This window comes from Epinephelus fuscoguttatus, linkage group LG4 (assembly GCF_011397635.1).
Source record: "Epinephelus fuscoguttatus linkage group LG4, E.fuscoguttatus.final_Chr_v1".
NCBI classification, from domain to species: domain Eukaryota; kingdom Metazoa; phylum Chordata; class Actinopteri; order Perciformes; family Serranidae; genus Epinephelus; species Epinephelus fuscoguttatus.
Window position 1 is genome coordinate 6,341,553 of NC_064755.1, and position 26,179 is coordinate 6,367,731.

At 43.4% G+C, this 26,179-nt stretch overlaps 1 protein-coding gene across 1 annotated transcript; it reads left to right on the forward strand.

The window, feature by feature from the left end:
• The first annotated feature begins 496 nt into the window (after positions 1-496).
• Positions 497-21,825, forward strand: has3 (hyaluronan synthase 3). The gene is made up of 5 exons (XM_049575391.1): positions 497-646; positions 15,397-15,490; positions 15,606-16,156; positions 19,762-19,863; positions 20,091-21,825. The coding sequence occupies exons 2-5, from the start codon at positions 15,397-15,399 to the stop codon at positions 21,018-21,020; spliced, it is 1,677 nt and encodes a 558-aa protein (XP_049431348.1). The 5' UTR covers positions 497-646; the 3' UTR covers positions 21,021-21,825.
• The last annotated feature ends 4,354 nt before the right edge of the window (positions 21,826-26,179 follow it).

Consider the following 26,179-nt stretch of genomic DNA (forward strand, 5'->3'; position numbering starts at 1 on the left):
GGAGTTGATGCTGCAGCACATGACAGAGAAAGGGGAGGGTGAGGAAACCTGGGGATGATTCGTTGCTGGGAGCAGACCTGAGGACGAGGCCAAGATCAAGCTCCCCGCTTTGGCCCATGATCTTCACCTTCACCATCACTTTGGCTCCATGCTTATGGTGGAAATCAGGAGCCGGGATGGAGAGCACGAGAGGCAGAGACCAGACTAGCTGCCGCCCCCAACCTGTAATCTACAGACGTACGACTGCACTAGCATCAGCTGCTGGCTGAGCACCTCTGATCACATCTCAGCTGGGGGGCTTCATGCCCTGGGACAGTCCTGGGAGATAGAGGGAGGAGGTGGTGGTGGTGGTGGATGAGGAGGAGGAGGAGCAGGCAGTGGGGAGGCTGGCTCAGAGAAGTGGTGGAGGGTGGTGGTTAAAGCTGCCTGCTGTATTTTTGGATGTGGGATCTCCTGAATTAAGCAAGCAAGCTGGAATAAAGATGTAGTGTGAGCTGGTGGAAGGAGGGGTACAGAACAAGGAGAGTGCTGTGCTGAGGAGAGGAGAGGGCTGGACGTCCCGGCTCAACGGACGGACCAGGCGGACGGAGATCTGGGGGGAGTCCTAAGGGGGAGACCAACACGGAGGGTCCACTGGATCAGGAAGGTAAGGGTTTGATAATAAAATTTGCACCAAGACTGTCTTTATGATGTAAATTGCTCCCACTAGGAACACAAACAGAAGACAAATCTGTCTTTTGGTGGTCCTCACTTCTATAAAGGGCTAGTTTAACATTTAAACTTAAGATTAAGATCTGACAGGATTAGTTTAGGATAAGATTTTGAGTGGTGCTTCAGGTTTGGCAGGTAAAGGTTAGAGAAAAGAGAATGAATGAAAGTACTCAGGAGAGATCAAACATGTTCAACAGGGACAGAAACTGGATGGAAAGTTTTAGAAAAATTGGAAGAAGCGACATTAAAGCTGAGTTAGAAAATGCAGGACAAAGACTTGTGTGTTCTGGCTTGTGTGGTGAATGTGGTTGCAATGTGAGGTTGAGAAAATATTTATTTCTGCCTGACACTGTGAGTGTGTCTGTGTGACTGACTCAGTGAGTGAGTTAGTCAACTAATCACTTGAACGGGACTAAAGAAATCCTACAACTGCTGCTCATTTCTGCTTTACTGGCTGGGGGGAGTTGTAAAATTACTCAGTAATGGCTAAAGAATAGGTGTGTGTCTATATTGTCATTATGTTTGGGTGTTTATGTGGCCTCCTGGCATGTACTCCACGTGCTGCTTTTTTCCCTCTGTGGAGGCAGACAGTGACCGTTAGGAAACAGTTGACAGGAACGCTTTAGAGCGACTGTCTGAAGGCTTCTGGCATCTCCAAAGAAAACGCCGGCCTGTTTGATTTTCCATGGCATCACTGCCATGCTGGACCTGCCCGGTCTGGTTGCCTTTTACACAAAGCCTGCTGGTATTTGACAAGCTGCTTGTGAGACCTCGGGTGAAGTAGGGAAACTTTAAAAGGCACATTCTGATCCAGTCAAAAAGGTGGATAAGTGATAACATGTAGTTGAATCCACAAGATTAAAGCACAACATGTGACTTTTGAAGAAAGGGATAAAAAAAAAAAAAAATCTTCCTTTTATCAACAGAAAGGTAATTCCTAACCTCTAAAATGCTTCTTTGCTCATTTTAACACACTCAGGGGTTTGGATGCTACAGCCTTTTTTGGTCTGGTGTGACAGGTAGCATGTGGTTAGCTAATACTGGCTGATGTTAGCTGTGCAACTGAGACACTATAATTTACTGTAGTATGCCACAGGTAAAACATTTTAGCACACTCAAAAGTACATTAGGTAAACACATTTATCACCAGGAGACATTATTTCCTGCTTGACCTCTTTCTCAGTCAGGTCAGTTAATGATGCTGTCGTTAAAGCTTTACTCCGTCCAATGACTATTTGGGATGTTGGTCGTATTGACAAACCCACAGATAACTATCACATAACTCTTGATCATTCGATCTCTCTATCCCGATAACTTTGTTTCAGCTGCAACTGTTTTCAGTGAAAAAACTCACTGTACACTACTTACCCAACACCAAACAGCAGACAGACAAAGATAATAGCTTGCAGGTTAAAATAGTGGAGCTGACAGCTAAAGAGCCAGGTATTTTCCCCAGGAGTAGGTAGAGACCAAAACAGAGCAAAGAGTGAATACTGGACTCGCATTTGTCAGCTGGACAAAAACATGACTCCATATTCCTGTCTACCTTCCTCCTCGTCTTCTAGATGTGTAAACAGACGATAGTTTGCCAAAACCTTAGCCATATTAACCTGAAGGGGCTCTATGCAAAGTACAGAGCATATAAGTTTCTGGACAAGGTTCTTAACATGGAGGTGGCCCGTTAGCAGCTAACAGTGCTAACTCCATAAACTGCTCTAAACAGTGTTGACAAAGCTAATGGTGTTAACCAGGGGGGAAACAGAGGGTGGGCACTACACGTCTGCGCTGCCACCATCTAGATATCATCAGTAACCACCGCATGAGCACAGTGTAAAGTGGCTACAGTGAGTTAGCCAGTGGAACACAGACACGCCTTAACATGCACTGGCAGCCAGACTGGCTTACCACAACAAACCACAGAGAAGTTCAGATCACATCACACACAAAGGCAGCCTGACTACATTCTTTGCTTAGGATGCCATTACTCCACTATATCTTTACATAGGAAATAGTGCTTTTCCTGCTATAATAATGACCCAAATGTCATATACCTAACCTTGAACAAGGCTGTAATGTGTCAAATGTCTGTAGTTTCAGCTTGCTGTGGAGTTCTGCTGCCAAGTGGCCAAAAAAGCATTAATGCAGCTTGAAAGCAAATTACCCAAGAGAGTGATGGGAAATTAAGTACAATACAATTACTATTATCCTGTAATTAGCACTTTTCGCCACAGGGACCACTCTTCAGCGAAAGATACATTGTGTTACTTTCAAGTCTAGCTCCATGAACAGTGATGGCCTCATTCAGTACACTCCTAATATAAAGTACTGGGAAGCGCTTTGGTAGCCAAATGGTTTTGTGCAAGCCAAATAAATGCAACTTCACCGATGCAAATCCAGCTGGGGACCTTTGCTGCATGTCACGACTGCTCTGTCCATTTCCTGCCTGCCTGCCTCTTTACTGTCAACTGTCCAATAAAGATGAAAATGTCCCAAAAAATGTTACTTAAAAAACAGTCTGGGAAACCTGCAACATGCTAGAAGATGTCAGTGTCCAAAATGGAAAGGATTCATAGCCAGTAGTTATCAGAAATATTCTTCTCTGGGTAAAGGACAAACTGAATGATATTGGCATCAACATCATTAGAATCTCATTATGAGGCATATTGAGGTTGATGTTAGGTTTCAGAGGTAGTGAACTTTACATCACATGTTAAAAGATTGTTAACCTGAGCTATTCCCCACAAAATATGAATGGGGCAGAGGCTACATTGGGCCCATTTCAGTAGCAGGTAGTATAATAATTGGCAGCAAACAGACTGGAAATACAATTCAGGTATTTTTTGAATGTTTGTTTTCAATGGTCACCCTGTTACAGCTTCCAAACTCCATACACACGCTAGATTTTACCCAGCTACATCACTTGCCTCATTATGTAATGAAGTCTGTAAAAGAAGATTTTGTGCTACGCTCCCTGGAGAAGTGGAGGCACTGACAGAGCCCTCTAGTGGAAAATTACCCTGAACTCCCAGACATTTTTCACAGGAATTTTTTGTTCCTCTAGCACAAGGTTTGTCCATGTTTCACATCACAACACAGCCATAATATCAAACAGTGATATGAAATTTTTTTTTTAATCTTTTGAATTTATTTTAAAAATATTTTGTGTTTGCAGCCCAATTTTCATTCATAATGATGATGCCATGACTATCATTAAGGAAGCAAGGCTGTGGGAAGATGAAAGGTTAATGGGTTTAATTCATCACACATTCAAAATGAACATGTAGAGCCTGTCTGCTCCTCAGTCTGTTCATCTGGACACTCACACACCATAATTCTGTTCGTGGGCGCTTCCTTAATCCTGTGTTCCACCTATCCCTCCCTTCTTTTCTGACTTCCAGAACTGCCTTCCCACTGGGTATACTTCTGTAGAGAGACAATAAACTCTTCTGAATTAAAAACTAGTTTTAGACACCTTTATAATGGCAGGTACACAGAAGAATAAGATTTCAAACATGTCTTGAATTTTGGGGCAAAATGACACAGCAGTACAGCATTCCAATAGATAGGCTGAATGAACTGTAGCAAAAAAGTTTTTTTTTACTCTCATTAATCTCATTTCCATTAAAAAAAGCTCTGATAAACTTACTCTACACTACTTGCTCAGCAGCAAACTGCAGCAAGACATAGTTAGAGACAGGCTGGTGAACATAGTGGAATATTTAGCAACTAAAAAGTCTAAAAAAAAAATCTTTTGAGGAAACCAAAACTGAGGTTAACCAAGAGCGACTTAGACTTTTATTTATTAAGCTGCGAGGAACATGACTCAGAAAAGCTAATTTTGTTCCATGCCTTCCAGATGTGTAAATTTGCAACTTTTTGCTAACACATTAACCAGGATAACGTGGCAAATTGATATGCAAATATGTCAGTGTTGTGGATGTAGCTGGCTATGCGGCCCCCAAGCGGCCAAAATATTAATGACGGTTTAAAGTCCCATTCTACTCAATGTATTTTTCTTATGTCTCCTTAAATGACCTTGACTATACTGCCTTGTATCTGAGCAAAGTTTATCACTACACAAGTGTTTACACATTCCTGAATGCTAAAGGGGGCGATGTGCGGATGTCTTTGCAACTCACTAAAATCTGAGATTGAAATGTTCGCCGGGCAAGCTAAATTTGTTACATCACTAATATGAAATCCAATCACTGTCTGATAGGGGACACATACTGATGGGGGAACAGACTTCAACACAACGCTGGCAAAGACACCTGAACCCTCAGCGCAGAGCGGACTGTCAGTACAGGGAGCAGAGTTAGCATTAGCATAGTTAAAGTTTTGACAGTGCTTGGTAGAGTGTGCAGTTTTTGGATGTTAACTGAATACTGAGGCTTCCTTACACTGTCTACCAAAAACCCCAACATAGCAGATATTACTGTATGTTTCACAAACATTAACGCTGTATCAACTACTGCCAGTTAGCTTACAAGCTAACAAACACAAGATGCTAACTACACTTACCATTCTAGTAGGTCTGCTAGTCACTGATTTTGATCCACAGAAAACTCATCATCTCGAACATGTATGGCCAAATCTTTAAAATGTTTCCACTAATGCTAACACTAGCCATGTTGACACATATGTTTGTAGTGTACATGACATGCCCCTTGTACAAGACTAAGCCACCAATGCGACACTTACCTGAACCCTGCTTCAACGGTTTTAATGAGGCCAAATGAAGCAATAATCTCGTTCATAATTAATTATACATGAAGATGTGATTGAAACTGTAAGTCATGAGATGTAACCCGTTCCATTACCCTTACCCTGACCTTAACCACTTGTCTTTTAAGCTAATATTTTGTAGCAAGCTAAATGCTAACTTAGCATTTTCTTCAGGGCTTACGCTGATCGTGGACTGATCTCTAGGTATGGTGGGCGAGTCATGTTGCTGCTCTAGCTGCAGCTATACCTACTTGCTTTCACGGATCAATCTAATGTGAGCAGTGCTGGAGAAAGCAGGAAAGGAAATGTAACCTTTTGCATGCAGCGGTGGTGGATGGAACGGAGGCCAGATCTGGATTTTTTTCAGTGAGGAGATAGAGAGTAGATTGGAGTTTTTTTTTTTTGTTTGTTTGTTTTTGGGGGGGGGGGAAACCATGTTAAAGAAAATATTGGTATAAAGGAGAAAATTTTACATACTGATCCTAAGCTGCCAGCCAGCAGTGTTCCTAAATTTATTTGTGCCTCTGGAGCAGGCCTGCCTCTGGTACTTTGACTCCCACTTTGCCATAATTGACCCTTCATTGAACACGTAGGCTATTTTATTGTAAATTTCTCATAATAAGGATGTATTGAGTGTAATTTCCCATCCAACACTTCATCTCTGTCTCCTTCATGTCCTGTTTCCTGGCTTCTTGCTCCACCCAACACTCTTTTTTCCAACCATATTTCCCCTACCCCCTCCCTCCTTCCTTCTCCCTCAGCTGGGCAAAAGTCCCTGCCTCAAAGCCAAAACCATCTCTCAGTAACATCTCCCCACCTCCTCACCTGGACTCCCAGCTCATTCAGTCAGATGGCCTGGATACAGGAAATCCCATGTGGCACTGCCACTCTTGGATACAGCTGGGAATATTACCATTGATGTAGTTAATATGATTTTTACCTGGAAATATTAATTAGCTCTGGAATGACTCATTTCTTTACCTCTGTATTTTTTTTCTACCTGCGTCTACCTTCTGTTGTTAAGTGGGACATTTAGAGTTATCTGCATCCTGGATCATTTGTAAAATGATGACTTGGTGGGCCTGGACAACTTTTCCATCAAACATGGATCCTAATCTGTATCTGGATGTAGACTTGAACTGCATCTATACAGGTTAAGTGAATGTGACCAGCATCACTGCAGAATCACTCTGGATGTGTGGGTGAATTAAAAAGCCACGGCATCAGCAGTGCGTTTCACCACATCAGAAATGTGACTTTTTTCCCGAGGGACTGAATCACACTGAAGATTATAAGGTGATTTTTTTTTTAACTTTAATTTTTCACAAATTTGATGATGTGTTATTTCTTTGGGTTTGGTTTCTGTAGATCCCTAGATGTTGGTACTGTTACTCCCACTGTGATGGGAAAAAAGGCATCCTCTGACCTCAGGGGCAGACTGACTTAATCTACCTTTTCTTAAATTCTGCTGTTCAGAGGAAAGAAATTCAGAATTAAAGGTGACAGCGAAAGGAGGTCAGTACATTTCACACAAATAATGGAGAAGCATTTTCATTTTTTTCCCATTGTCGTACACAGTCAGGATAGGTCTGCAGATGTAACCTTGGGGCTAATTGTACCTTTCCCCCCAAGTCCCCAGTCTAATCCCAGCTCCCGGCCTGCCAGCAACCCCCTCTGGTGATTGTGGCCTTCCAATCAAACAGTCTACGTTACTGTCTGCTTGTTATCTGGCCTGTGGCCCCACCGGGATGTTAACTCCACACTGCCTGGGCCTGCTGCTTTAATCCACGATAGTTGAAGCTTTTTTTTCATCATCCTCAGAGGCAAAAACTGGATTCATATACATATCCCAAAATGAAATACAATGCAGTATGTGACCTAGTGGCACTCCTACAAAAGTAAAAGCCCCTGTGGCTGGCAGTGTTTTGTTGGGTTAATTATAGGGACACTGTTTCTGAAAATATATAAGCTACTGCTTTTTAATGTTTTAAATACAATCTTTCAGTGTTCTGAACGACACAAATTAAATTCCATTCACCTCCATTGTATTGCAGTTTAAGCAGAGATCTCAGAGACAGGCATTTTAAAAGCTGGGTGAATATTTCCTGAACTAAAAGATAGTTTAATTTATTTATGACAAAATTCATTTGAATCAAAATTGTAATTAGGATAAACCTACTTTTTTTTTTCTCCTCTTGAACATGTTGGGGTTTACTCGATGGGTTTACTTTTTCATCATTTTGACTGGTGCTCTCTTCCAGAAAGAACTATAAAATCAGTATCACCAGCATAATTAGTCAAAGGTCAGTACCAGGATATGAATACGAAACAGAAAGAGAATTTAGATTTTAGAGAAAACAGCAACTGTCAGTGGAAAGTTCTGGTTTTGCAATTATTCTAAAGGACCTCTAAATGACTGTGATGACACATGAAAACAATACTTGACAAGAAAAATGTTTTGTATGTGTTCCAAAACTTCTACTTGCAAAATTCCCCCTTCTGTCACAGCCTGAATATCACGTAGACACTTTATCCTGGATCTCCCATGCAGAGTGTAGGTCTGTGGAGACACTGAGATTCAGTGCCAGGATGTAAATCTATACATCCACTCTGAGAGGTGGATAAATCTGTCTGTGCCAGTTTGTCCCACAGAACTGAATGTAATAATAAAAATATCAGTCTGTCTCTCCTGCGTTGGCCTGGCCAGGTGGGGTGGGGGGGTGGAGGGTGAGGGGGGTCGGGGGCCAGGAGGTAATTTCATGAATGAAAGGGCAGAATTGTTTCTCCGTTTCAACTGGTCCCAAGCACTAGCCAAACCCCTGGCCAGCCTTTAATTAGAACTATTAACCCAGAGAGAGGGAAGAAGGGAGCGCCAGAGGGGCTAATGGGAGGAGGGGTGAGGGGAGAGGAAGGGAGGAGGAAGATGGAGGGGAGAACAGATGGGCAGGTGGTGCTCAACTGCAAGTACTTTGTAGGAACTTAGAGTTGAGCACCATAACTCTGACCCAGTGCAGAATGTCCTTGCATAGTTATAGTAATGCAGACATTGTGGAAGCAGTAGCCCAGTATACATAAGAACAGTAGGGGAGAACAGGGTCGGTTGTCACACTTTGTCCTTTCACTTGAATCCCTCAAAAACTGTATCTTTAATAGTTTAATTTAGAATGTATAATGGGAGCTTAGAGTGTGGGGGAAAAATGGCAATCTTTAAAATGACTGAAACCATAATTGAAATAAAACAACCTGAGAAAACTTAAACAGGAAATATCATTCCAATAAATTTATTTTTTTATCCTAATATAACAATAAAAATAACAATACAAAGAACAATACAAGTGGCAACCAGTCCCAAAGAAAATGTGACAATCATCCTCAACTCTTTTTGCTAGCAGCTAAGCTAACAAACACATCATGGCCTAGTTAAGACAAAAACTTAACAGCAGCACAAGTTGTGTAGTTGTAGCAGTGGGTTTAGTAGTGGGCATATTACTATAGCAGAGGGTGTAATAGTGTTAGTAATAGCAGCAACAAGGAGTAGTTTTAGTAGTAGTAATGGCATGAGTTTTGTAGTAGCAATAGAGCTTTAGAATATGATCCACAACATACATTGTGATTCTTCTTAATTTACAGTGCAGTTTTTTGTACCAAACAATCTTTACAGGTTGTTACCACATTTTATCCCTAACTTCATGTCTTGTTTCCTTGTACTTATCAGTATCTAGTCTACTAGTACACAAAAAATGACACTGAAAGAACATGAAGAATTATGCTCTAAAGCGTTACCTAGTGGTGCTGCTAATAGCACCAACCATAGTAGTAGTAGTTAGCGTAGAAGTGGAAGTAGCAAAAGCACCAACAATACCGTCAGTAGCAGTTTTGTAGTAGTATAAATAGCCGTAGCAATAGTAGTTGTAGTACTTTTAGTGATTGTGCCAATTGCAACAGGAGTAATAGTAATAGCAACAACAACCATGGTACTACTATTAACAGTTTCAGAAATAGTAACAGCAGCAGCAATAGTATTAAAAGTAGTATTTAGTAAAGCTGCAGTGGCAGGTAATAGTAACAGCAACAACCATAGTACTACTAATACTAGTAGTACTGTTATGGTACAACAACAGTTCAATCTGAAGAGACTTCTTTTTATGGTAAAAGAATATTTATTAACATGTGAACGTATGAATAAGAATGTGCAAAGTCTCTGGCGATTAGACCCCGTAGAGATGGTTTGATTTAAGGAGAGTGATGAATCCATAGTCGAATAGGGAACCCCCCCGCGGTCTAGACGCTGGTGGTGGTAGAGATGGTGAAGATGAGATGAGAGGAAGATGGAGAAGTGCCGATGATCTGGATGAGTGGAGGAATGAGTCTTTGAGAGCTTGTCCTGGACTCTGGATACGATAGCTGGAGGTGAACAGGGTGGAGGAGGGTGCGAAGATCCTGCCTAAAATGATGGCTGACAGCAGCAGAAGAGAGAGCAGATTCAAAATTTTGCAGTGGCATCCTGATTGGCTGAGTGATCGTTGCAAAGTGTGATTGGATAACTAGAGGAGTGAACACCCATAGTCAGCTGACTGGAGGGAGTAGTGAGAGTGGGATGGAAAGAAATGTGAAAGGGTGAGCACGAGAAAGGTCTTCCTGATTGAACTTACGCTGAGCTTCATTAGAAGCAAAAAGGGGTTTTAGTAGTAGTGCCTGTATCGGCAGAAGTAGTGGTGGTCATAGCAGCAACAGTAGTGGTAGTAGTAATAGCAACAGCAATAATACAAGTATTTACATTAGTGGTAGTTTTATCATCAGACCCAAACAGAATCTGCAGAACTTTCTTTACAGTTTTCAGTGGTAGTCCAGATGAATATTTACGGAATTTAATGAAATGTGTTTTTTTTTTTTTGCTTGTAATGATATAGACAATATTCATTTAGCTTTTTAAAAATATCTGCAGGTGTGTTGTCAGAGGCCTCTTTGGGCTTGTTTATTAGTACTACAAATAATTACAGCAGCAGTTAAGTAGTAATGATAGCAGCTGTAGTAGCTCTATTGATTGCCTCACTGTGTAGTTAGTATTTCCTCTTGTGCTTCTGGTACCACGGCTCCATGATGTCAGTGACTGATGATGGTGTCTTTTTAGCTGGCTGAGGGAAGGTTTTACAGAAAAAACAGGAAATGGCACTTGGGTCCACTAATGAGGAGTTACAAGCTCTCTTTCTCAGAACCTTCAGTAACACTCTAGACTCCGGAGGCCCCACTCTCACCTGACATGTACAACAGACCAGTGTTGATATTCACCCTTTCATGTACTGCATAACATGTTCAAGTTCTTCATGTGTGTTTCCATACCAGAGGCAGAGCTGGGGTGGCTCCTGGGGCTCCAGCCTGGAATTTTTTTCTCAAAAGCTCCACATGGCTTTGGTTTTTAAAATAGCTTCAGTGTTGTGTCATTCAGATAACAACAAATCAGTCCCTCCAGGATGAAGCAATGTTGCAGTCACAACAATTAATGTAAATTCAGCCAATCCTTGTGAAAATTTGACTCTTTCAAACACGTAAAATCTCATTTCATTGTAGAGCTGCATGCAGCCTATTGATTCTCTCAGCCCCTCCTTGCCTGTCTGTCTTATTCTGTCTCTCTGATTATCATGAGACTGCTGCTGAGGGAATGTGAGCTCTGTGCTTGGGAGAGTCACACACACACAGTGATTGGGCTAACTGTTAGCAACACATGGCTTATGTTACACAACGGTTATTAATGGGTGTAACAATATAGAGTCGAACTGTCAGTGTAAAATTGTTGGGAGCACAAGCAAGCCGGGCAGAAAGAGCAGGAGGCAAAAAGGAGAAAAAGCTGATTGCTGACAACTTATCTATCTTACTATATCTTACTATATAATGACGAAAACTCTGTCTGTGAGTGTGTCTGTCTGTGTGTCTGTTCCACGTTTTTCTCCTCACTGACTTGGTCAATCCATGTGAAATTTGGCACAGTAGGGTCATGGGAGGATGTGAATGAAGCAATATTACATCAATTGGCCAAAGGGGGCGCTATAGCAACCGACTGAAATTGCAAACTTTGAATGGGCACATCTCATGCCCCGTATGTCATAGACATATGAAACTTTGCACAGAGAAGCCTCTCCTCATGAGGAACAAAACTGCCTACGAACCCATAACTTCCGGTTATAAAGATTTTCCACCTTTTTTTATTTTTTTAAAAACACTTAAAATCGATCTCTTCCTAGGAAGTTTGACCAATCTGCATGAAACTCGATGAACATAATCTAGGGACCAATATCTAAAGTTCCCTCTTGGCAAAAGTTGGAAAACTTACTAAAACTGAGCTTCTGTAAGACAATGAATATTGTGGAGGGCGTGGCTCATCACATAAAGGTGTATAACATCTCAAGGGTTTCTCCGATCACCACACAACTGTGTAGGCACATGACCACACATAATCTGAGGGGACCCCTCCATTATTGACCCAATCAAACAAAATGGGGGCGCTAGAGAGCTAATTTCTTATCTAGGTCTAATCGCCATATCGATTTTTACTAAACCTGGTAGATATGTAGAACAGGACGCCTCAAGGTGACTGGAGAAATTTAACTCTAATTGGCAACTAGGTGGTGTTATAATAATAGAAAACTGCTTAAAAATGGCTAACATGCGACCGATCGGTGTGGCTCCCCCTGGCAACTATCATGTTTTTCCCTAAATAAGGCATTGTCTCGTCTTGTTGTCCTCCGCTTATCCGGGTCCGGGTCGCGGGGGCAGCAGCCTCAGCAAAGAAGCCCAGACAGTCCTTTCCCCAGCCACCTCCGTCAGCTCTTCCGAGGGAACCCCGAGGCGTTCCCAGGCCAGCCAGGTGATGTAGTCCCTCCAGTGTGTCCTGGGGTGGCCCCGAGGTCTCCTCCCAGTTGGACATGCCCGAAACACCTCCCAAGGGAGGCGTCCGGGAGGCATCCTTACCAGATGCCCGAACCACCTCAACTGGCTCCTCTCGATGTGGAGGAGCAGCGGCTCTACTCCGAGTCCTTCCTGGATGTCCAAGCTCCTCACCCTATCTCTAAGGCTGAGCCCAGCCACCCTGCGGAGGAAACTCATTTCGGCCGCTCGTACTCGCGATCTCGTTCTTTTGGTCACAACCCAGAGCTCGTGACCATAGGTGAGGGATGGAACGTAGATTGACCGGTAAATTGAGAGCTTTGCTTTCTGGCTAAGCTCCCTCTTCACCACAACAGATCGGTTAAGCGTCTGCATCACTGCTGACGCCGCCCCAATCCGCCTGTCAATCTCCTGCTCCATCCTACCCCCACTCATGAACAAGATCCTGAGATACTTAAACTCCTCCACCTGAGGCAGGACCTCCCCCCCGACCTGGAGTGGGCAATCCACCCTTTTCCGGCTGAGGACCATGGCCTCCCAGCCGCTTCACACTCAGCTGCGAACCGTCCCAGCAAGAGCTGGAGGTCACTGTTCGATAGAGCTAGGAGGACCACATCATCCGCAAATAGCAGGGATGAGATCCTCCCGTCACCAAACCTGACACCCTCCACCGCTCGGCTGCGCCTAGAAATTCTGTCCATGAAAGTTATGAACAGAACCGGTGACAAAGGGCAGCCCTGGCGGAGTCCAACCCTCACCGGGAACAGGTCCAACTTACTGCCAGCCACGAGAACCAGACTCATGCTCCTTCGGTATAGGGACTGGATGGCCCTTAGCAGAGGGCCACCAACTCCATACTCCCGGAGCACCCCCCACAGGATGCCCCTGGGGACATGGTCATAAGCCTTCTCCAAATCCACAAAACACATGTGGACTGGGCGAACTCACATGCCCCCTCCAGCACCCTGGCGAGGGTAAAGAGCTGGTCCACGGTTCCGCGTCCGGGACAAAAACCACATTGCTCCTCCTCAATCCGAGGTTCAACTATCGACTGGACCCTCTTCTCCAGCACCCTGGCGTAGACCTTACCGGGTAGGCTGAGGAGTGTGATCCCCCTGTAGTTGGAACACACCCTCTGGTCCCTTTTTTTGAAGATGGGGACCACCATCCCGGTCTGCCACTCCAGAGGCACTGCCCCCGCTGTCCACGCAATGTTGCAGAGGTGTGTCAGCCAGGACAGCCCTACAACATCCAGAGCCTTGAGATATCCAGGGCGAATCTCGTCCACCCCTGGGGCTCCGCCGCAGTGTAGTTCCTTCACTACCTCGGCGACTTCTGCCCCCGAAATTGGACAACCCGCCCCCAAGACCCCTGGCTCTGTTTCCTCACTGGAATACGTGTGGTGGGATTGAGGAGCTCCTCAAAGTATTCCTTCCACCGCCCGACAATGTCCCCAGTTGACGTCAGCAGCTCCCCGCCCCCACTGTAAACAGTGTGAGCAAGTTGCTGCCTTCCCCCCCTGAAGTGCTGGACGGTTTGCCAGAACCTCTTTGGAGCCGATCGATCGTCTTCCTCCATGGCCTCACCGAACTCCTCCCATGCCCAAGTTTTTGCCTCTGCGACTGCCGCTGCCAGCCGCCTCGACAATGGCAGAGCGGAACAAGGCCCATTCGGACTCACTGTCCCCCTCCACCCTCGGGACGCGGTCAAAGCTTTCCTGGAGGTGGGAGTTGAAGATTATCTTGACAGGTTCTTCCACCAGGCGTTCCCAGCAGACCCTCACTACTCGTTTGGGCCTGCCAAGTCTGCGCGGCGTCCTCCCCTGCCATCTGATCCAACTCACCACCAGAGGGTGATCAGTTGACAGCTCTGCTCCTCTCTTCACCCGACTGTCCAGAACATATGGTCGCAGGTCAAATGATACGACTACAAAGTCAATCATTGACCTGCGACCTAGGCTGTCCAGGTGTCACGTGCACCGATGGACATCCTTTTGCTCGAACATGGTGTTAGTTATGGCCAAACTGCGACCCACACAGAAGTCCAATAACTGCACACCACTCTGGTTCAGATCGGGCAGGCCGTTCCTCCCAGTCACGCCCCTCCAGGTCCTGCTGTCATTGCCCACATGAGCGTTGAAGTCCCCCAGCAGAACAATGGAGTCCCCGGTCGGGGCACTGTCCAGCACCCGTCCCAGGGACTCCAAAAAGGGCGGGTACTCTGAGCTGCTGTTGGGCGTATAAGCGCAGACAACAATCAAGACCCGTTCCCCGACTCGAAGGCGCAGGGACGCAACCCTTTCGTCCACTGGGGTGAACCGCAACGTACAGGCAGAGAGTCTGGGGGCTATCAGAAAGCCCACCCCGGCGCTCCGCCTCTCACCCGGAGCAACTCCAGCAAAGGAGAGAGTCCAACCCCTCTCACGGACTTGGGTTCCAGAGCCAGAACTATGTGTCGAGGTGAGGCCGACTATATCTAGCCGGTAGCGCTCAACCTCTTCCACAAGCTCTGGCTCCTTCCCCCCCAGAGAGGTGACATTCCATGTCCCAAGAGCCAACTTCCATCGCCGAGGATCGGACGGCCAAGGCCCCCGCCTTGGTCTGCTGCCCGATCCACACTGCACCGTATGGATGTGCATTGTATTATTTCAAATAGCTTGTAAAATAGCATATACAGCTTCGAAAAAGGGGAGAAGAAGTCTCTCTGGGGGAGCATGCCCACCAGGCCCCCTAAGTTTGGGTTGAACCCAAAATGTCTCTGCCCTTGGTCCATACATGCATTGCATAAGCAAATGATATACAATACTAAGTGTCACTGCTATAACTGTCTTCTAGTGAAAGTCAGTTCAAACACAGTTTGCTCACTTGCAAAGTTATCTTTCTCTCCTCTGTCCTACCTTGTGTCTTCTCTCTCCCTACACTTTCGCCCTTTATATGATATAAACTCTCTGACCTCCTTCTCATTTCCCCTCTCTGGCTCTATTCCTACCTCATCTTCCCTCCACAAATCCCTACTTTACAAACCTCACCTTAACATCTGTTGGTGTCCCCACTACCTCACATTCTCCTCAACTTCCAGATGCCCTCTCGCTGCAGGAATGCGCTGAACATCGTGGTCACCACCCTTTTTGCTGCGGTGGTCCTCTTCACCATCCTGCTGGCCTATGTCACAGGTTAATTTGTGAATTTCAATGATATATACACAGAGAAATATCCACATGAGAATCCAAACAAGTGATGGTCATGCTTTATTTAAACTTGTCTACATTGTGTTTCTTTGCTATAAAGGCTACCAGTTCATCCACACTGAGCAGCACCACCTCTCCTTCGGCCTCTATGGTGCCTTCCTCTCCCTCCATCTTTTCCTCCAGAGCCTCTTTGCCTTCCTGGAGCATCGACAGATGAGGAGCCCCTCCCGGCCCCAGCACCTCCGTCGCTCGGTGGCTCTCTGCATTGCTGCCTTCCAGGAGGACCCAGACTACTTGAGGAAGTGCCTGCGCAGTGTCCGCCGAATCTCCTTCCCTGGCCTGAAGGTGGTGCTGGTGGTGGATGGGAACCGGCCTGAGGACCGCTACATGGTGGACATTTTCCAGGAGGTGATGGGCGGGGCTGACCAGGCTGGCAGTATGGTGTGGAAGGGAAACTACCACAGTGATGGGAGTGGTGGAGGAGGAGTCGGAGGTGGAGGGAGGAGCACGGTGCACATGGAGGAGGCAGCACGAGTGGCTCGGCTGGTCAGAGGCTGCCGCTACTCTTGCATCATGCAGGAGTGGGGAGGGAAAAGAGAAGTGATGTACACTGCCTTTAAAGCACTGGGGGACAGTGTGGATTATGTGCAGGTAAGGGTCACAGACCCAGAAAACAGTGTGCATGTACCTGTGCAGGCTATTGAAAGAGTACATAAAAAGATTTGGACCATGTAGCTCAAGTCAATTAAAAAAACGTACTAAAAAGTTGGGCCACTTCACCAATTTTACACATTAAGATCTGTTTACTCACCATAGGGAGTACTACTCAGCCTGTTGTGTGGCTCTGGAGGAGCTTTGTGATATCAGAAAATAAATAACCTTGATGATCACCAGTTAACTCTGCTTGGGTTTGAATCATAATATTTTTGGCTGGACCGCAACATGAAAAGCCAGCATTTTACATGCAAACATTTGTCCTTAAGTGAGTGCTTTAAGGGGTAATGAAGTAACACCTTTGGTCGGAGTTTTATTGATGACATAAGTGTTGGTGTTTCCCCATTAGTCCCTGCGCTTTTGAAATCAATAGGTGCTGACAGATCTGGCAGCACTGACAGTCCTGTGGTATTTCTTATTTTCTGTAACCAGAGTAGCATAATATCATTGCGGAATTAACAAGCTAGCTACCTAAACTAAAACTGACCAACTTCATGCTTCATCCGCACACTGTTGTCACTGTGTAGGAGAGCACACTGCTATCATCAGTTGTGTGACAACTTTGGCTTCTTTTCTGTAACCACTGTAACGTAAGCATAAAAGCAAGGTGGCATTGGCGAGCTAACTGTGGTCAAAATGGCAGTTTTGGATGGAGGAAAGAGAGGATCACCTCATCAATTATTTTGAGGAACAGAAATTAGATGTTGGAACACGTGCTGCCCTCTTAGTAACAATCTGTATCTAATGAAAAGCTAAGATTGCTTGCATTATGGGAAATGTACGGGTAGGATCCAGTGTTTTCATGGATGCTAGGAAAAGTCCATATCTCCTGAGTTGAACACCCTCAATTTTAAAAACTATCTCATCTCTAGTCTATCTAGTCTCATGTGAGTCCCTCAACTTAGTTGCTATTAACTACTAAACACAAAGTACAGCTGAGGCTGATGGGAATGCCATTAGCTTTATACATATTTAGTTATAAACCAAAGTACTGGACAAATTTAAGCTTGATAAACTTTGTTTCTTAAAATCAGTGAATCCTGGCAATAATGGTTCAACATCTCATGAGCTCCAGGAGCTAAGGCTGAGGGATACAATGTGTCTGGTAGAAAATAATAGGTATCATGGTATCTGCAACCTTAACTGATCTACACAAGCGGCTACGTCAGTCGGAGGCCTCCACGTGGGTAAGACAGACAGGACAGGAGAAAACTCTGTCCAATCATTGCATTCGGTCCGAACACAATGACTGGTCAGAGTTTTCTTAGAACCATATGAGAATGGTATAATTATGAGTTTTTATTTCTGGTGGAATTCACTTACATTTTAGTGTGCCATCAGTTTATTAATAGCATTTTAACCTAAACAAAGAAAAGTGTAAAATTTCCAGAAAGGTAAGTGTTGCTTTAATATTCAAGTGCCATGTTGTCCAAAGCTGCTCCCATTGAATGATACCTACTCTTTAGATCTTTTGTCTCATCAGAAGCTTGCACTTTTTGTTGGCCAAAAAAAATTATAAGCACTTCAAAGTGAAGATTTTTCTGTGCACATCAGCTGGGTCACAGAGCCTATACCCTAGTATTTATTGCTATTTTTATCTTTCATTAAAAGAGATCGTCGTTTTTTTCTTATTATTTTAATTTGAATTTCATTTCATTAATTATTTTATGATTATTATTTTCCTCTTACTCGATTTTTTTCTTCAGCTGATTTACTAAGACCAAATTAATATGGACTGGATTGCAGTCAGGGGTGGGAAGTGGGGATAATTGTTGTGTATTATTGTGTTTGTTGTTTGTTACCTATGTTAAAACAATAAAAAAAAGTTAATAACAAAAAAAGACAATTACAGGCATCACAAAGTTTTTTGAACCCAGTAGGTTGATTATGTTTCCCAGTGATTGTTTTCATTGGTCTCCCCAATTCCTTGCCCTCCAGTTCTTATTAGCTTGATATTACTCCTCCACTGTAAAGAAAACATGACACTTGCGTAGATGCATTTATTTTCACCCCCTTTTTTGCAATGCAATATTGGGCAGCTACAAAATTGTCTGTCTAGCAGCGCTAAAACATGGTCCAAAATTAGTCTGCACTGAGTTTGAAAGAGAGACTGAATAGATAACAGAAGACGTAAGTAATCACTGTAACATTTTTACTGGCCTGCATGCTGCTTTATACTGTTTACTTACCCTAACGCTTTACAAACTAGCATTGTTAAAAACAAACACTAACTTTGGGGTTTAAATTTGTTTTCCAAGACAGAATTAAAAATTCTGAAAATAAAGTGAGAACAACGCCTACTTCTCAAACTTCATCCCACTGTTAGACCTTTAATCTGTGTAGAAAGAAAGATTTAACACATTTCTCTGCCCCATGTTTTGATCGTTATGTAGAATTCTCCTATTAAATCTTTGTCATCTTGCCATATCACTGATGTAAATGTCTTAGTATTGTGTAGTTTTTAACTGCTGCTGAAAGAGAATGTCCTTTTTCATTGGTCTGTTTAACCACTGCAGTGACCTCAGAGCAATTTCATCTTCCAGGAAGTTTTCTTATATTAAGTTAACAACAGATTTTGGCAGTGAGCCCAACATTAAAACATTTTCAATAAACATCAGCAGAACTGTGAACATAGGGATGGCTGAGTGTGTGTGTAGCAGTGGCCAAAAATAATCACATTACACAAAGCCATCAGCGGAGGCCCATTTATATTCATCTGCACACTCCAAGTAGATATCATTTAATTCAGCTGTATTACCGGTGCTGTTGATATCTGCCCTACTTCTGTGCTGGTGCATACTGATGTCAACATTCTACTAAATATAAAACAGATTTAAAACTGAACATGCTGTGAATGCTAACAGTGTATTTGTAAGTCAGACTTTTTATGTTGTTGAGAAAGCAGCCGCATAGAACTTGGTTAGACTAGTGTTTCAACTTTACAATAATATACCATAGAACATGCTTTAGCTTGCCAATGCGTTGAGTCTCCATACACAATCATAACCATAAACCAAATTTTAAGGTTAACTCTAATCACTAAATAAATGTTTTGATTGGTAGATGCAGCTTACATAAGTGACGATGACAGGATGTAGGTGATGACAGGACGTAGGCATGTCGTGTAGAGTTCTTTAGTGTACTCTAATTATTGTAATGTCAAACCATAACTAACTGGATCAAATGTGTACAATATAACAAGAACACAAACCTTGGTTTTGACTTTAGGGTGTGAAAAGGTACTTATCTGCTACCCAAACTGATGGACCATTGTTGAACAACTAGCTCACTTGTCATAGCCAGCAGTTGCATGCCCTCTGTGCCCTTGCTGTGGGTCAAAGGACATCTCCATTGCTGGCCTGGTGCTGTGCACTTAAAATGAAACAGCTGGGAGCAGCTGTCTGTCAGCAGCCTCTCATTTCTCATAGATTTCAGCATACAAACTCCTCAGTGCTCTGCAACACCTGCAGCCTTAATTTGACCAATTGATGTCTATTTTTCAGCATTATTGTACCCCATGTGTTTGATGTGTCCTTTTTCAGGTGTGTGACTCAGACACAGTTCTTGACCCAGCATGTACTATAGAAATGCTGAAGATCCTCGAGGACGATCCAATGGTGGGAGGTGTTGGTGGAGACGTACAGGTAAAATGCAATACTCTGCAGTCATGTAAAGCAATCAGAATTCATTTATGAAAAGTATGATGTAGACCCAAGACTAAAATGTTTGGTTTGAAAATCAGCTTAGAAACTCTTGGGCCACCAAAGGAGGTGACTGAAAGCTCACTACAGCATGCCATGAGATAAGCCTACAATCAATCCTTTACCTTCGTTGACTTTTTCTGACTAATTTCTCTACATTCATCCTCCAGATCCTTAACAAGTATGACTCATGGATCTCCTTCCTGAGCAGCGTACGCTACTGGATGGCCTTCAACATCGAGCGGGCCTGCCAGTCCTACTTTGGATGTGTCCAGTGTATCAGTGGCCCTCTGGGAATGTACAGGAACTCTTTGCTTCAGCGCTTCTTGGAGCCCTGGTACCACCAAACCTTCCTAGGCTCCAAGTGCAGCTTTGGCGATGACCGCCACCTCACCAATCGGGTGCTCAGCTTCGGCTACAAGACAAAGTTCACAGCGCGATCGCAGTGCCAGACTGAAACACCAACCCAGTATCTACGTTGGCTCAACCAGCAGACTCGATGGAGCAAGTCTTACTTCCGCGAGTGGCTCTACAATGCCCTGTGGTTCCACAAGCACAGCCTCTGGATGACCTATGAGTCAGTGGTCACCGGCTTCTTCCCTTTCTTCTTGGTTGCCACGGTCATCCATCTCTTCTATCGTGGAAGGCTATGGAACATCCTTCTCTTCTTATTGACAGTCCAACTGGTTGGAATGGTGAAGGCCACCTACGCCTGTTTCCTGCGTGGCAGCCTGGTCATGATCTTTATGTCCCTCTACTCCTTGCTCTACATGTCCAGCTTGCTCCCTGCCAAAATATTTGCCCTGCTCACCATCAACAAGGCCGGGTGGGGCACTTCAGGCCGCAGGAAGATTGTGATCAACTTCATTGGTGCTGTGCCTGTCACGGTGTGGGCTATGGTGCTGCTTGGAGGTGTGGCGTATACAGTCTACTGTGAAACACAGGAGCCATTTAGTGAGACAGAGAAAGTCTTGTTGATAGCAGGGACGATACTCTACGCCTGCTACTGGCTCATTCTGCTGGTGCTCTACCTGGCAATTGTAGCCAAACGGTGCAACAAGAGGGAAGAGCAGTATCACCTGCCATATGCAGAGGCATAAACCTGCTACCAGAGAGACTGGTAGGACATTCACACCAAATTTCACTGCAGTATGACTCCAGCAACGTCTCTGCTCCTGTGAACTGCTCAAATGATGAGCTGTGAACCATGAACACGCTCACATCTTCATCATTGGTGCTAAAAAGGTGTGAATCTCAAATCTGAGCAGCAGGAATCTAGTCCAGTCCAGGGAGACTCAGTGATGACTGGATCCACAGAGCTCTCCCATTCATATCATGCTCAATGGTGCTTCACATTGAAAAACCAAACATAAGGGAACTGATCCAGTTTATAAGGTGTTCATACACTATATGTAATAGTGACATGCTCAGAAGAACATTGCGTAGTTTAGCTGTAAAGCTGTGACAAAGGGGTGCAGAGTGTTTTTTTCATGTCCTCAGTAAAAAAAGTGATGGAACTACACTTTTATAAAGTAACAAATAGATAAAATAGCAAAGAAATTCTTTTTAGTCCAAGCACCTCTATTTAAGATAAGAGGAGGCAACCTCAGATTTAGACATCGGAGTCTATCATTAAGGTGTTCAGACAGAATGCAAAGCAAATGTTAGAAGTGGTACAATTGCCTACAGAGTCAATTGGAAGAGCTGACTGGGTATGAATAGATGCAAGATGAAAATGTGTCAACTTGAGCATAAAAATATGCATTGATCTCTGCGCTTTATGAATCTACTTTATAAAAGCAGCGAGACAAGAGGGTAAAGGAGAGAGACTGATGGGAAAAACTGAAAGATATTGGTGAATTTAGAGAGATTCGTCAAAGGTGACACAAAAACACACACACACACACACACACACACACACACACACACACACACACACACACACACACACTGTGCATGCTGAGTTCCTGGCCAGCTACAGTTTGTACAGGTGGTACATTAACTGTTTGTGAACAATAAATAAGGACTGTTTTTACAGGTTTAGCAGCCAAATTCATGTGAAAAATTGGTTTGTGTTCTGTCTCAACACAACATATAGTATAGCTTAGAATTTCTACAAGTCTTGATACAATACTCACATGCCATATGTACTTTCAAGAGCTTGCTGTAATCATTCCTCGACATGCTGGCAAAGAAGTGATGTCTTTTAAAATTGTGTCCTTTAAAATTCCATAATGAGTGGCAAAAGTAATTCATTACATTAGTTGTTACATTACTTTCATTTCTCAGCCCAGCCATAAATCCTTTACACCCATACTTTGCATTTTACCTTATGTATTTTAAACATGTAGGAATAGAAAGTGAGACATTGTGGTTTGACCACAGACTATAAAAAAAATATAGACGTAGCTCACCCATTGGTTTGTGGACTCCTGTTCTGAAGCTGTGAGTTTGGCATTTCATCTGTTGCTATCTTGTTTTTTTTTGGCGCCAAAAGTGACCATATTTGGGCGAAGGGCTGGCACTGTGGGGGAGCAAGGAGTGGATCTGACCGAGAAACCAGAGCATTATTGGCAGAGAGCCTGTCCCTCAAAGCAGCCCACTCTTATTTATGGGCAACTTTAAGCCTAATAAAATGTAAACGGTTTGTTATATACAAATTCAGCCCCTGTACAGTTGTCATGAGTGGGGACATTAACTACAGAGACCAAAAGTGTTTTTTGTGCCAGGCTGTAAACATGTTTATTTTTTCTCGGGACCATTCAGAGAACTGCAGTTTTTGGCACCTCCATGTTGGCTTCATTTTTCAGCCCTGCAGGTTGCTGTTTGGGTTTGCAAACAGCCCAACAACTTTGGGGGATTTAATGGCTTCACCTCCAGCCTGGTCTAATTCCCAGGACATCAAAATATGCCACTTGGGCAGTGTAAGCGTCTGTATGCGATGCACTGAGTTTTAACCAACTCCAATGTACACCCTTCCCTGACATTATTAGACTTTCAGAGCAATGGATGTAATATAAAGAGTACAGATGTCTGCTTAGGGCGGGTAGGAGAGGAGGTGGCTGGGTCCAACAAACACAGGACTTTCACCCAGGAGACCAGAGTTTGTGTCCCATGTGAAACTAAAAGGCAACGTTAAGTTGTTTTGTCACATCTGTTGTTAGTCTCATGAGAGTCATCATCAGTTGCCTCACATGACTAATGTCAACCATGTTTTTTCCTAACCCGAAACAAGAAGTTTTGTTGCCTAAACCCCTTCTTGGTCACATGAGTTGACTCATATGACTTACTGCCGACCCCTTCTGCCTCAGATACAATGCAAAAGGCTGCCCACTGGCATAATTATACTGATGGCAGGGGCTTCTGCTCAAGTGTCAAAACATGAGATCATGTTTTAACCTTGGTCACTGTTCACAGCCTCCTAGAGACCCCCAATCTTAGCTATGCAGTTCTCACATGCTGAAACTTTATTTGTGTTGCCTCAACTTAGGCTTACCAACATTCCTTATCTACCTGTTGCAAGCCAGCTAAGAGGGCACATGTAATGTTGTGTTTGCACCAGGCGCAAATAAACAATTCACACAAGTGTATTACATGTAAAATCAATGTAAAGACGCAATTAGATGCCAATTCTCGGCAGGCGGTGCAATGGATGTGACATGAAATAGGCGAATTAAGTGGTGTGAATGAAGCGAGTGGCGTGTTTTTGTATCATACGCTTATTCACAAGAGTTGAAAAATCAGAACTTTATTGACCGATTAGTGCTGCGATAGCCTATCAGCACTGGGATCCTGGGACATACGACACTGAGAACATACCAGTGGAAGTTCTTTAATTGATCAGCGATTTTACGCATGTATGAAGCGAGTCAACACAGCATTCAACTCATGCGAGTAACGCAGTGTGAAAATTCGCATAGCATTTGGTATGAACACAACAGAAAAGATACAACTTGGGAATAACTGGAAGCCACATTTCTTGTTACCAGAAGTCGCATTTCTCTTCAGGTAGAGGCTAACTGCCTCCCTCACCCACAGTCGCAACACTTTGTCACTTCTAACTCGACAAATAGCCTACTGACATTTGTTCAGTGGCCCTAGCTGTCAAACTATAAGGTACCCCTGCAGCACCAGTTTTGGACACTCAGGGACGGTGTGTCAGTTTACTTGTGCATACTTGTTACATGTAGTGTCTTTTCAAAATAAACTTCCATTTTTACAGAAGATGTACAGTTTCAACTTGTTAAATGCACACAGTCTCTTTTCAAAATAAACTTCCAATGTTGGTTTACTTCCTTAGGTTTAGGCAACAAAAGTATGTGGCTAGGTTTAGCAAAAGACATCAGTGTTTGGCTTAAAATAAGTACATTGTTGCTAACATAACGTAACATAAAGTGGCATACACCACTAGTGTACTGTGCTACGTTTTTATTAACAAAACTTGGTTGACAGTTTATTTCACGTGGGACACTAACAGCAGTCTCCTGGGTGAAGGTCGGGAGTTTGTTTCACCAATCCACCTCTCCTGCCGCTCTCCCAATGCATACTTTCTAAGTCTTTATATTATGGAGAAGTTGCTTGGAGCGTTAGAAAATGATGCGACCTGTAGCGTCTCATACTGACGTTAAGAGTGCCTCAGTGCATCGTGTCTGATACCGAGAGCCATTGACACTGTGCCAATCTAGCAAGTCTATGGTCTGTCTCTTAACAAAATACTACAGAGAACAAACTGATATTAACCCTCCATCAAACTCCTACTAAGACAGCGAGCACGCTGAATCCAAAAGGCTGAAGGCTTATTTTTGGTTCCAAAGGTACCATACCGAAAGTGTTTGGGGGAAATAGGGCTTAAGAAAAGCGTTTCTGCCAAAAAATGAATATGAAGCTTCAGCATATTGAAGGTATTTTCCTGTATGAAATTCCCTCTTTGTTTCAGTTCTGTGAACAATAGCTAAGTGATACTTCTGGGGATACTTTCTCTCTACTTTCTGGGGATCTCTCACAGTGTATTCACATTAGGAAGATATTACTACACAGCCAGTATGGACAGGAGAAATGATTACTGTGACCTAAAACAATATGCATATGGGTAACACTCTTCTTGCAACTGGATGTAATGGTGTGGATGTCTTCAGGACAGTGACTGAGACAGTTTGTGTGTTTATTTGTCAGCTCTGAGACCAGCCCTCATTTACTCTCATCAGCCATGAACAGCACAATCATCTGCTCTGCAGTGTTTGGTGAAACAGCTGCGTTTTACCAGAACAGACAATCTAATGTTTCTGAACATGTGACATGCAGATTTTTTTTTTTTTTTTTGGTGTTTGCTGTTTTGATGCATTGTCAAATGAGTAATTTATTGTTGTACATTGTGGTCCAACTCTCAGTTTACAGTCACCAGTGGGTCGTAGTTTCATTCAGTGTTTCAGAGGTTTTTTTATATGGTCACTTTTATACATTGTAAAGGTGTCAAATTGTGTAATAGTAAAGTTTTACTACAGGACACTATTCTCTTAACTTTGGACGTGTGTCCTTTTACACTAGATGTAGACTTTGTTGTTTCATTCCATCAACAGTGTAAAGACTGAAGACCAAAGACATTTTTTTCTGAAATGAGAGCTTTGCTTTCACTGTTTTTCTTTTCTTTTTAAATTTTTCATAATTCCGATCAAACAGATTTAGTTTTAAAAGGTATGTTTCAGAATTGAAACACCAAGTCCATTTGTGAAGTGTGAGCACCATCAGCATATCTGTGCCTACACTGACAGATGCCTTTTTTCTTCCAGCAGCGGATATTTCCTCTTTGTGCCATTTAAGTTATGTTCATATTGTTTTATTTTGGGCAGGCTGCATAAGTTTAAACTTGAAAGTTAATAAAAGGACACATACATTAAAAGGAAATTGTGTTAATAAGCTTGGTTCGCCTTTCTGACAGTCAGCAGGCTTTGTGAGAGGTCTTATTTCTGGTCATCACAAGATACTGGAATTTTCCTAAGTCATTAAAAATGCTTCCTGTTTTTGACACAATCCTCCCATTTATTCTAAATAGAGAATGTCTTCATGGTTTGACTGCACTGACATTTTCCCCATGCTATTTTTCTCACTGTATTGTATATTAACCTAAAAAAAAGAAATACATTTTCAGGAATTAATTGAACTGGAGCATCAATGTTTGAAGGTTAAACGCTGAAAATACGAAGACATAATACTGCACAAAAACAAGTTGTAGTGACCGATCTTCTTTCGTTATAATCTCCCT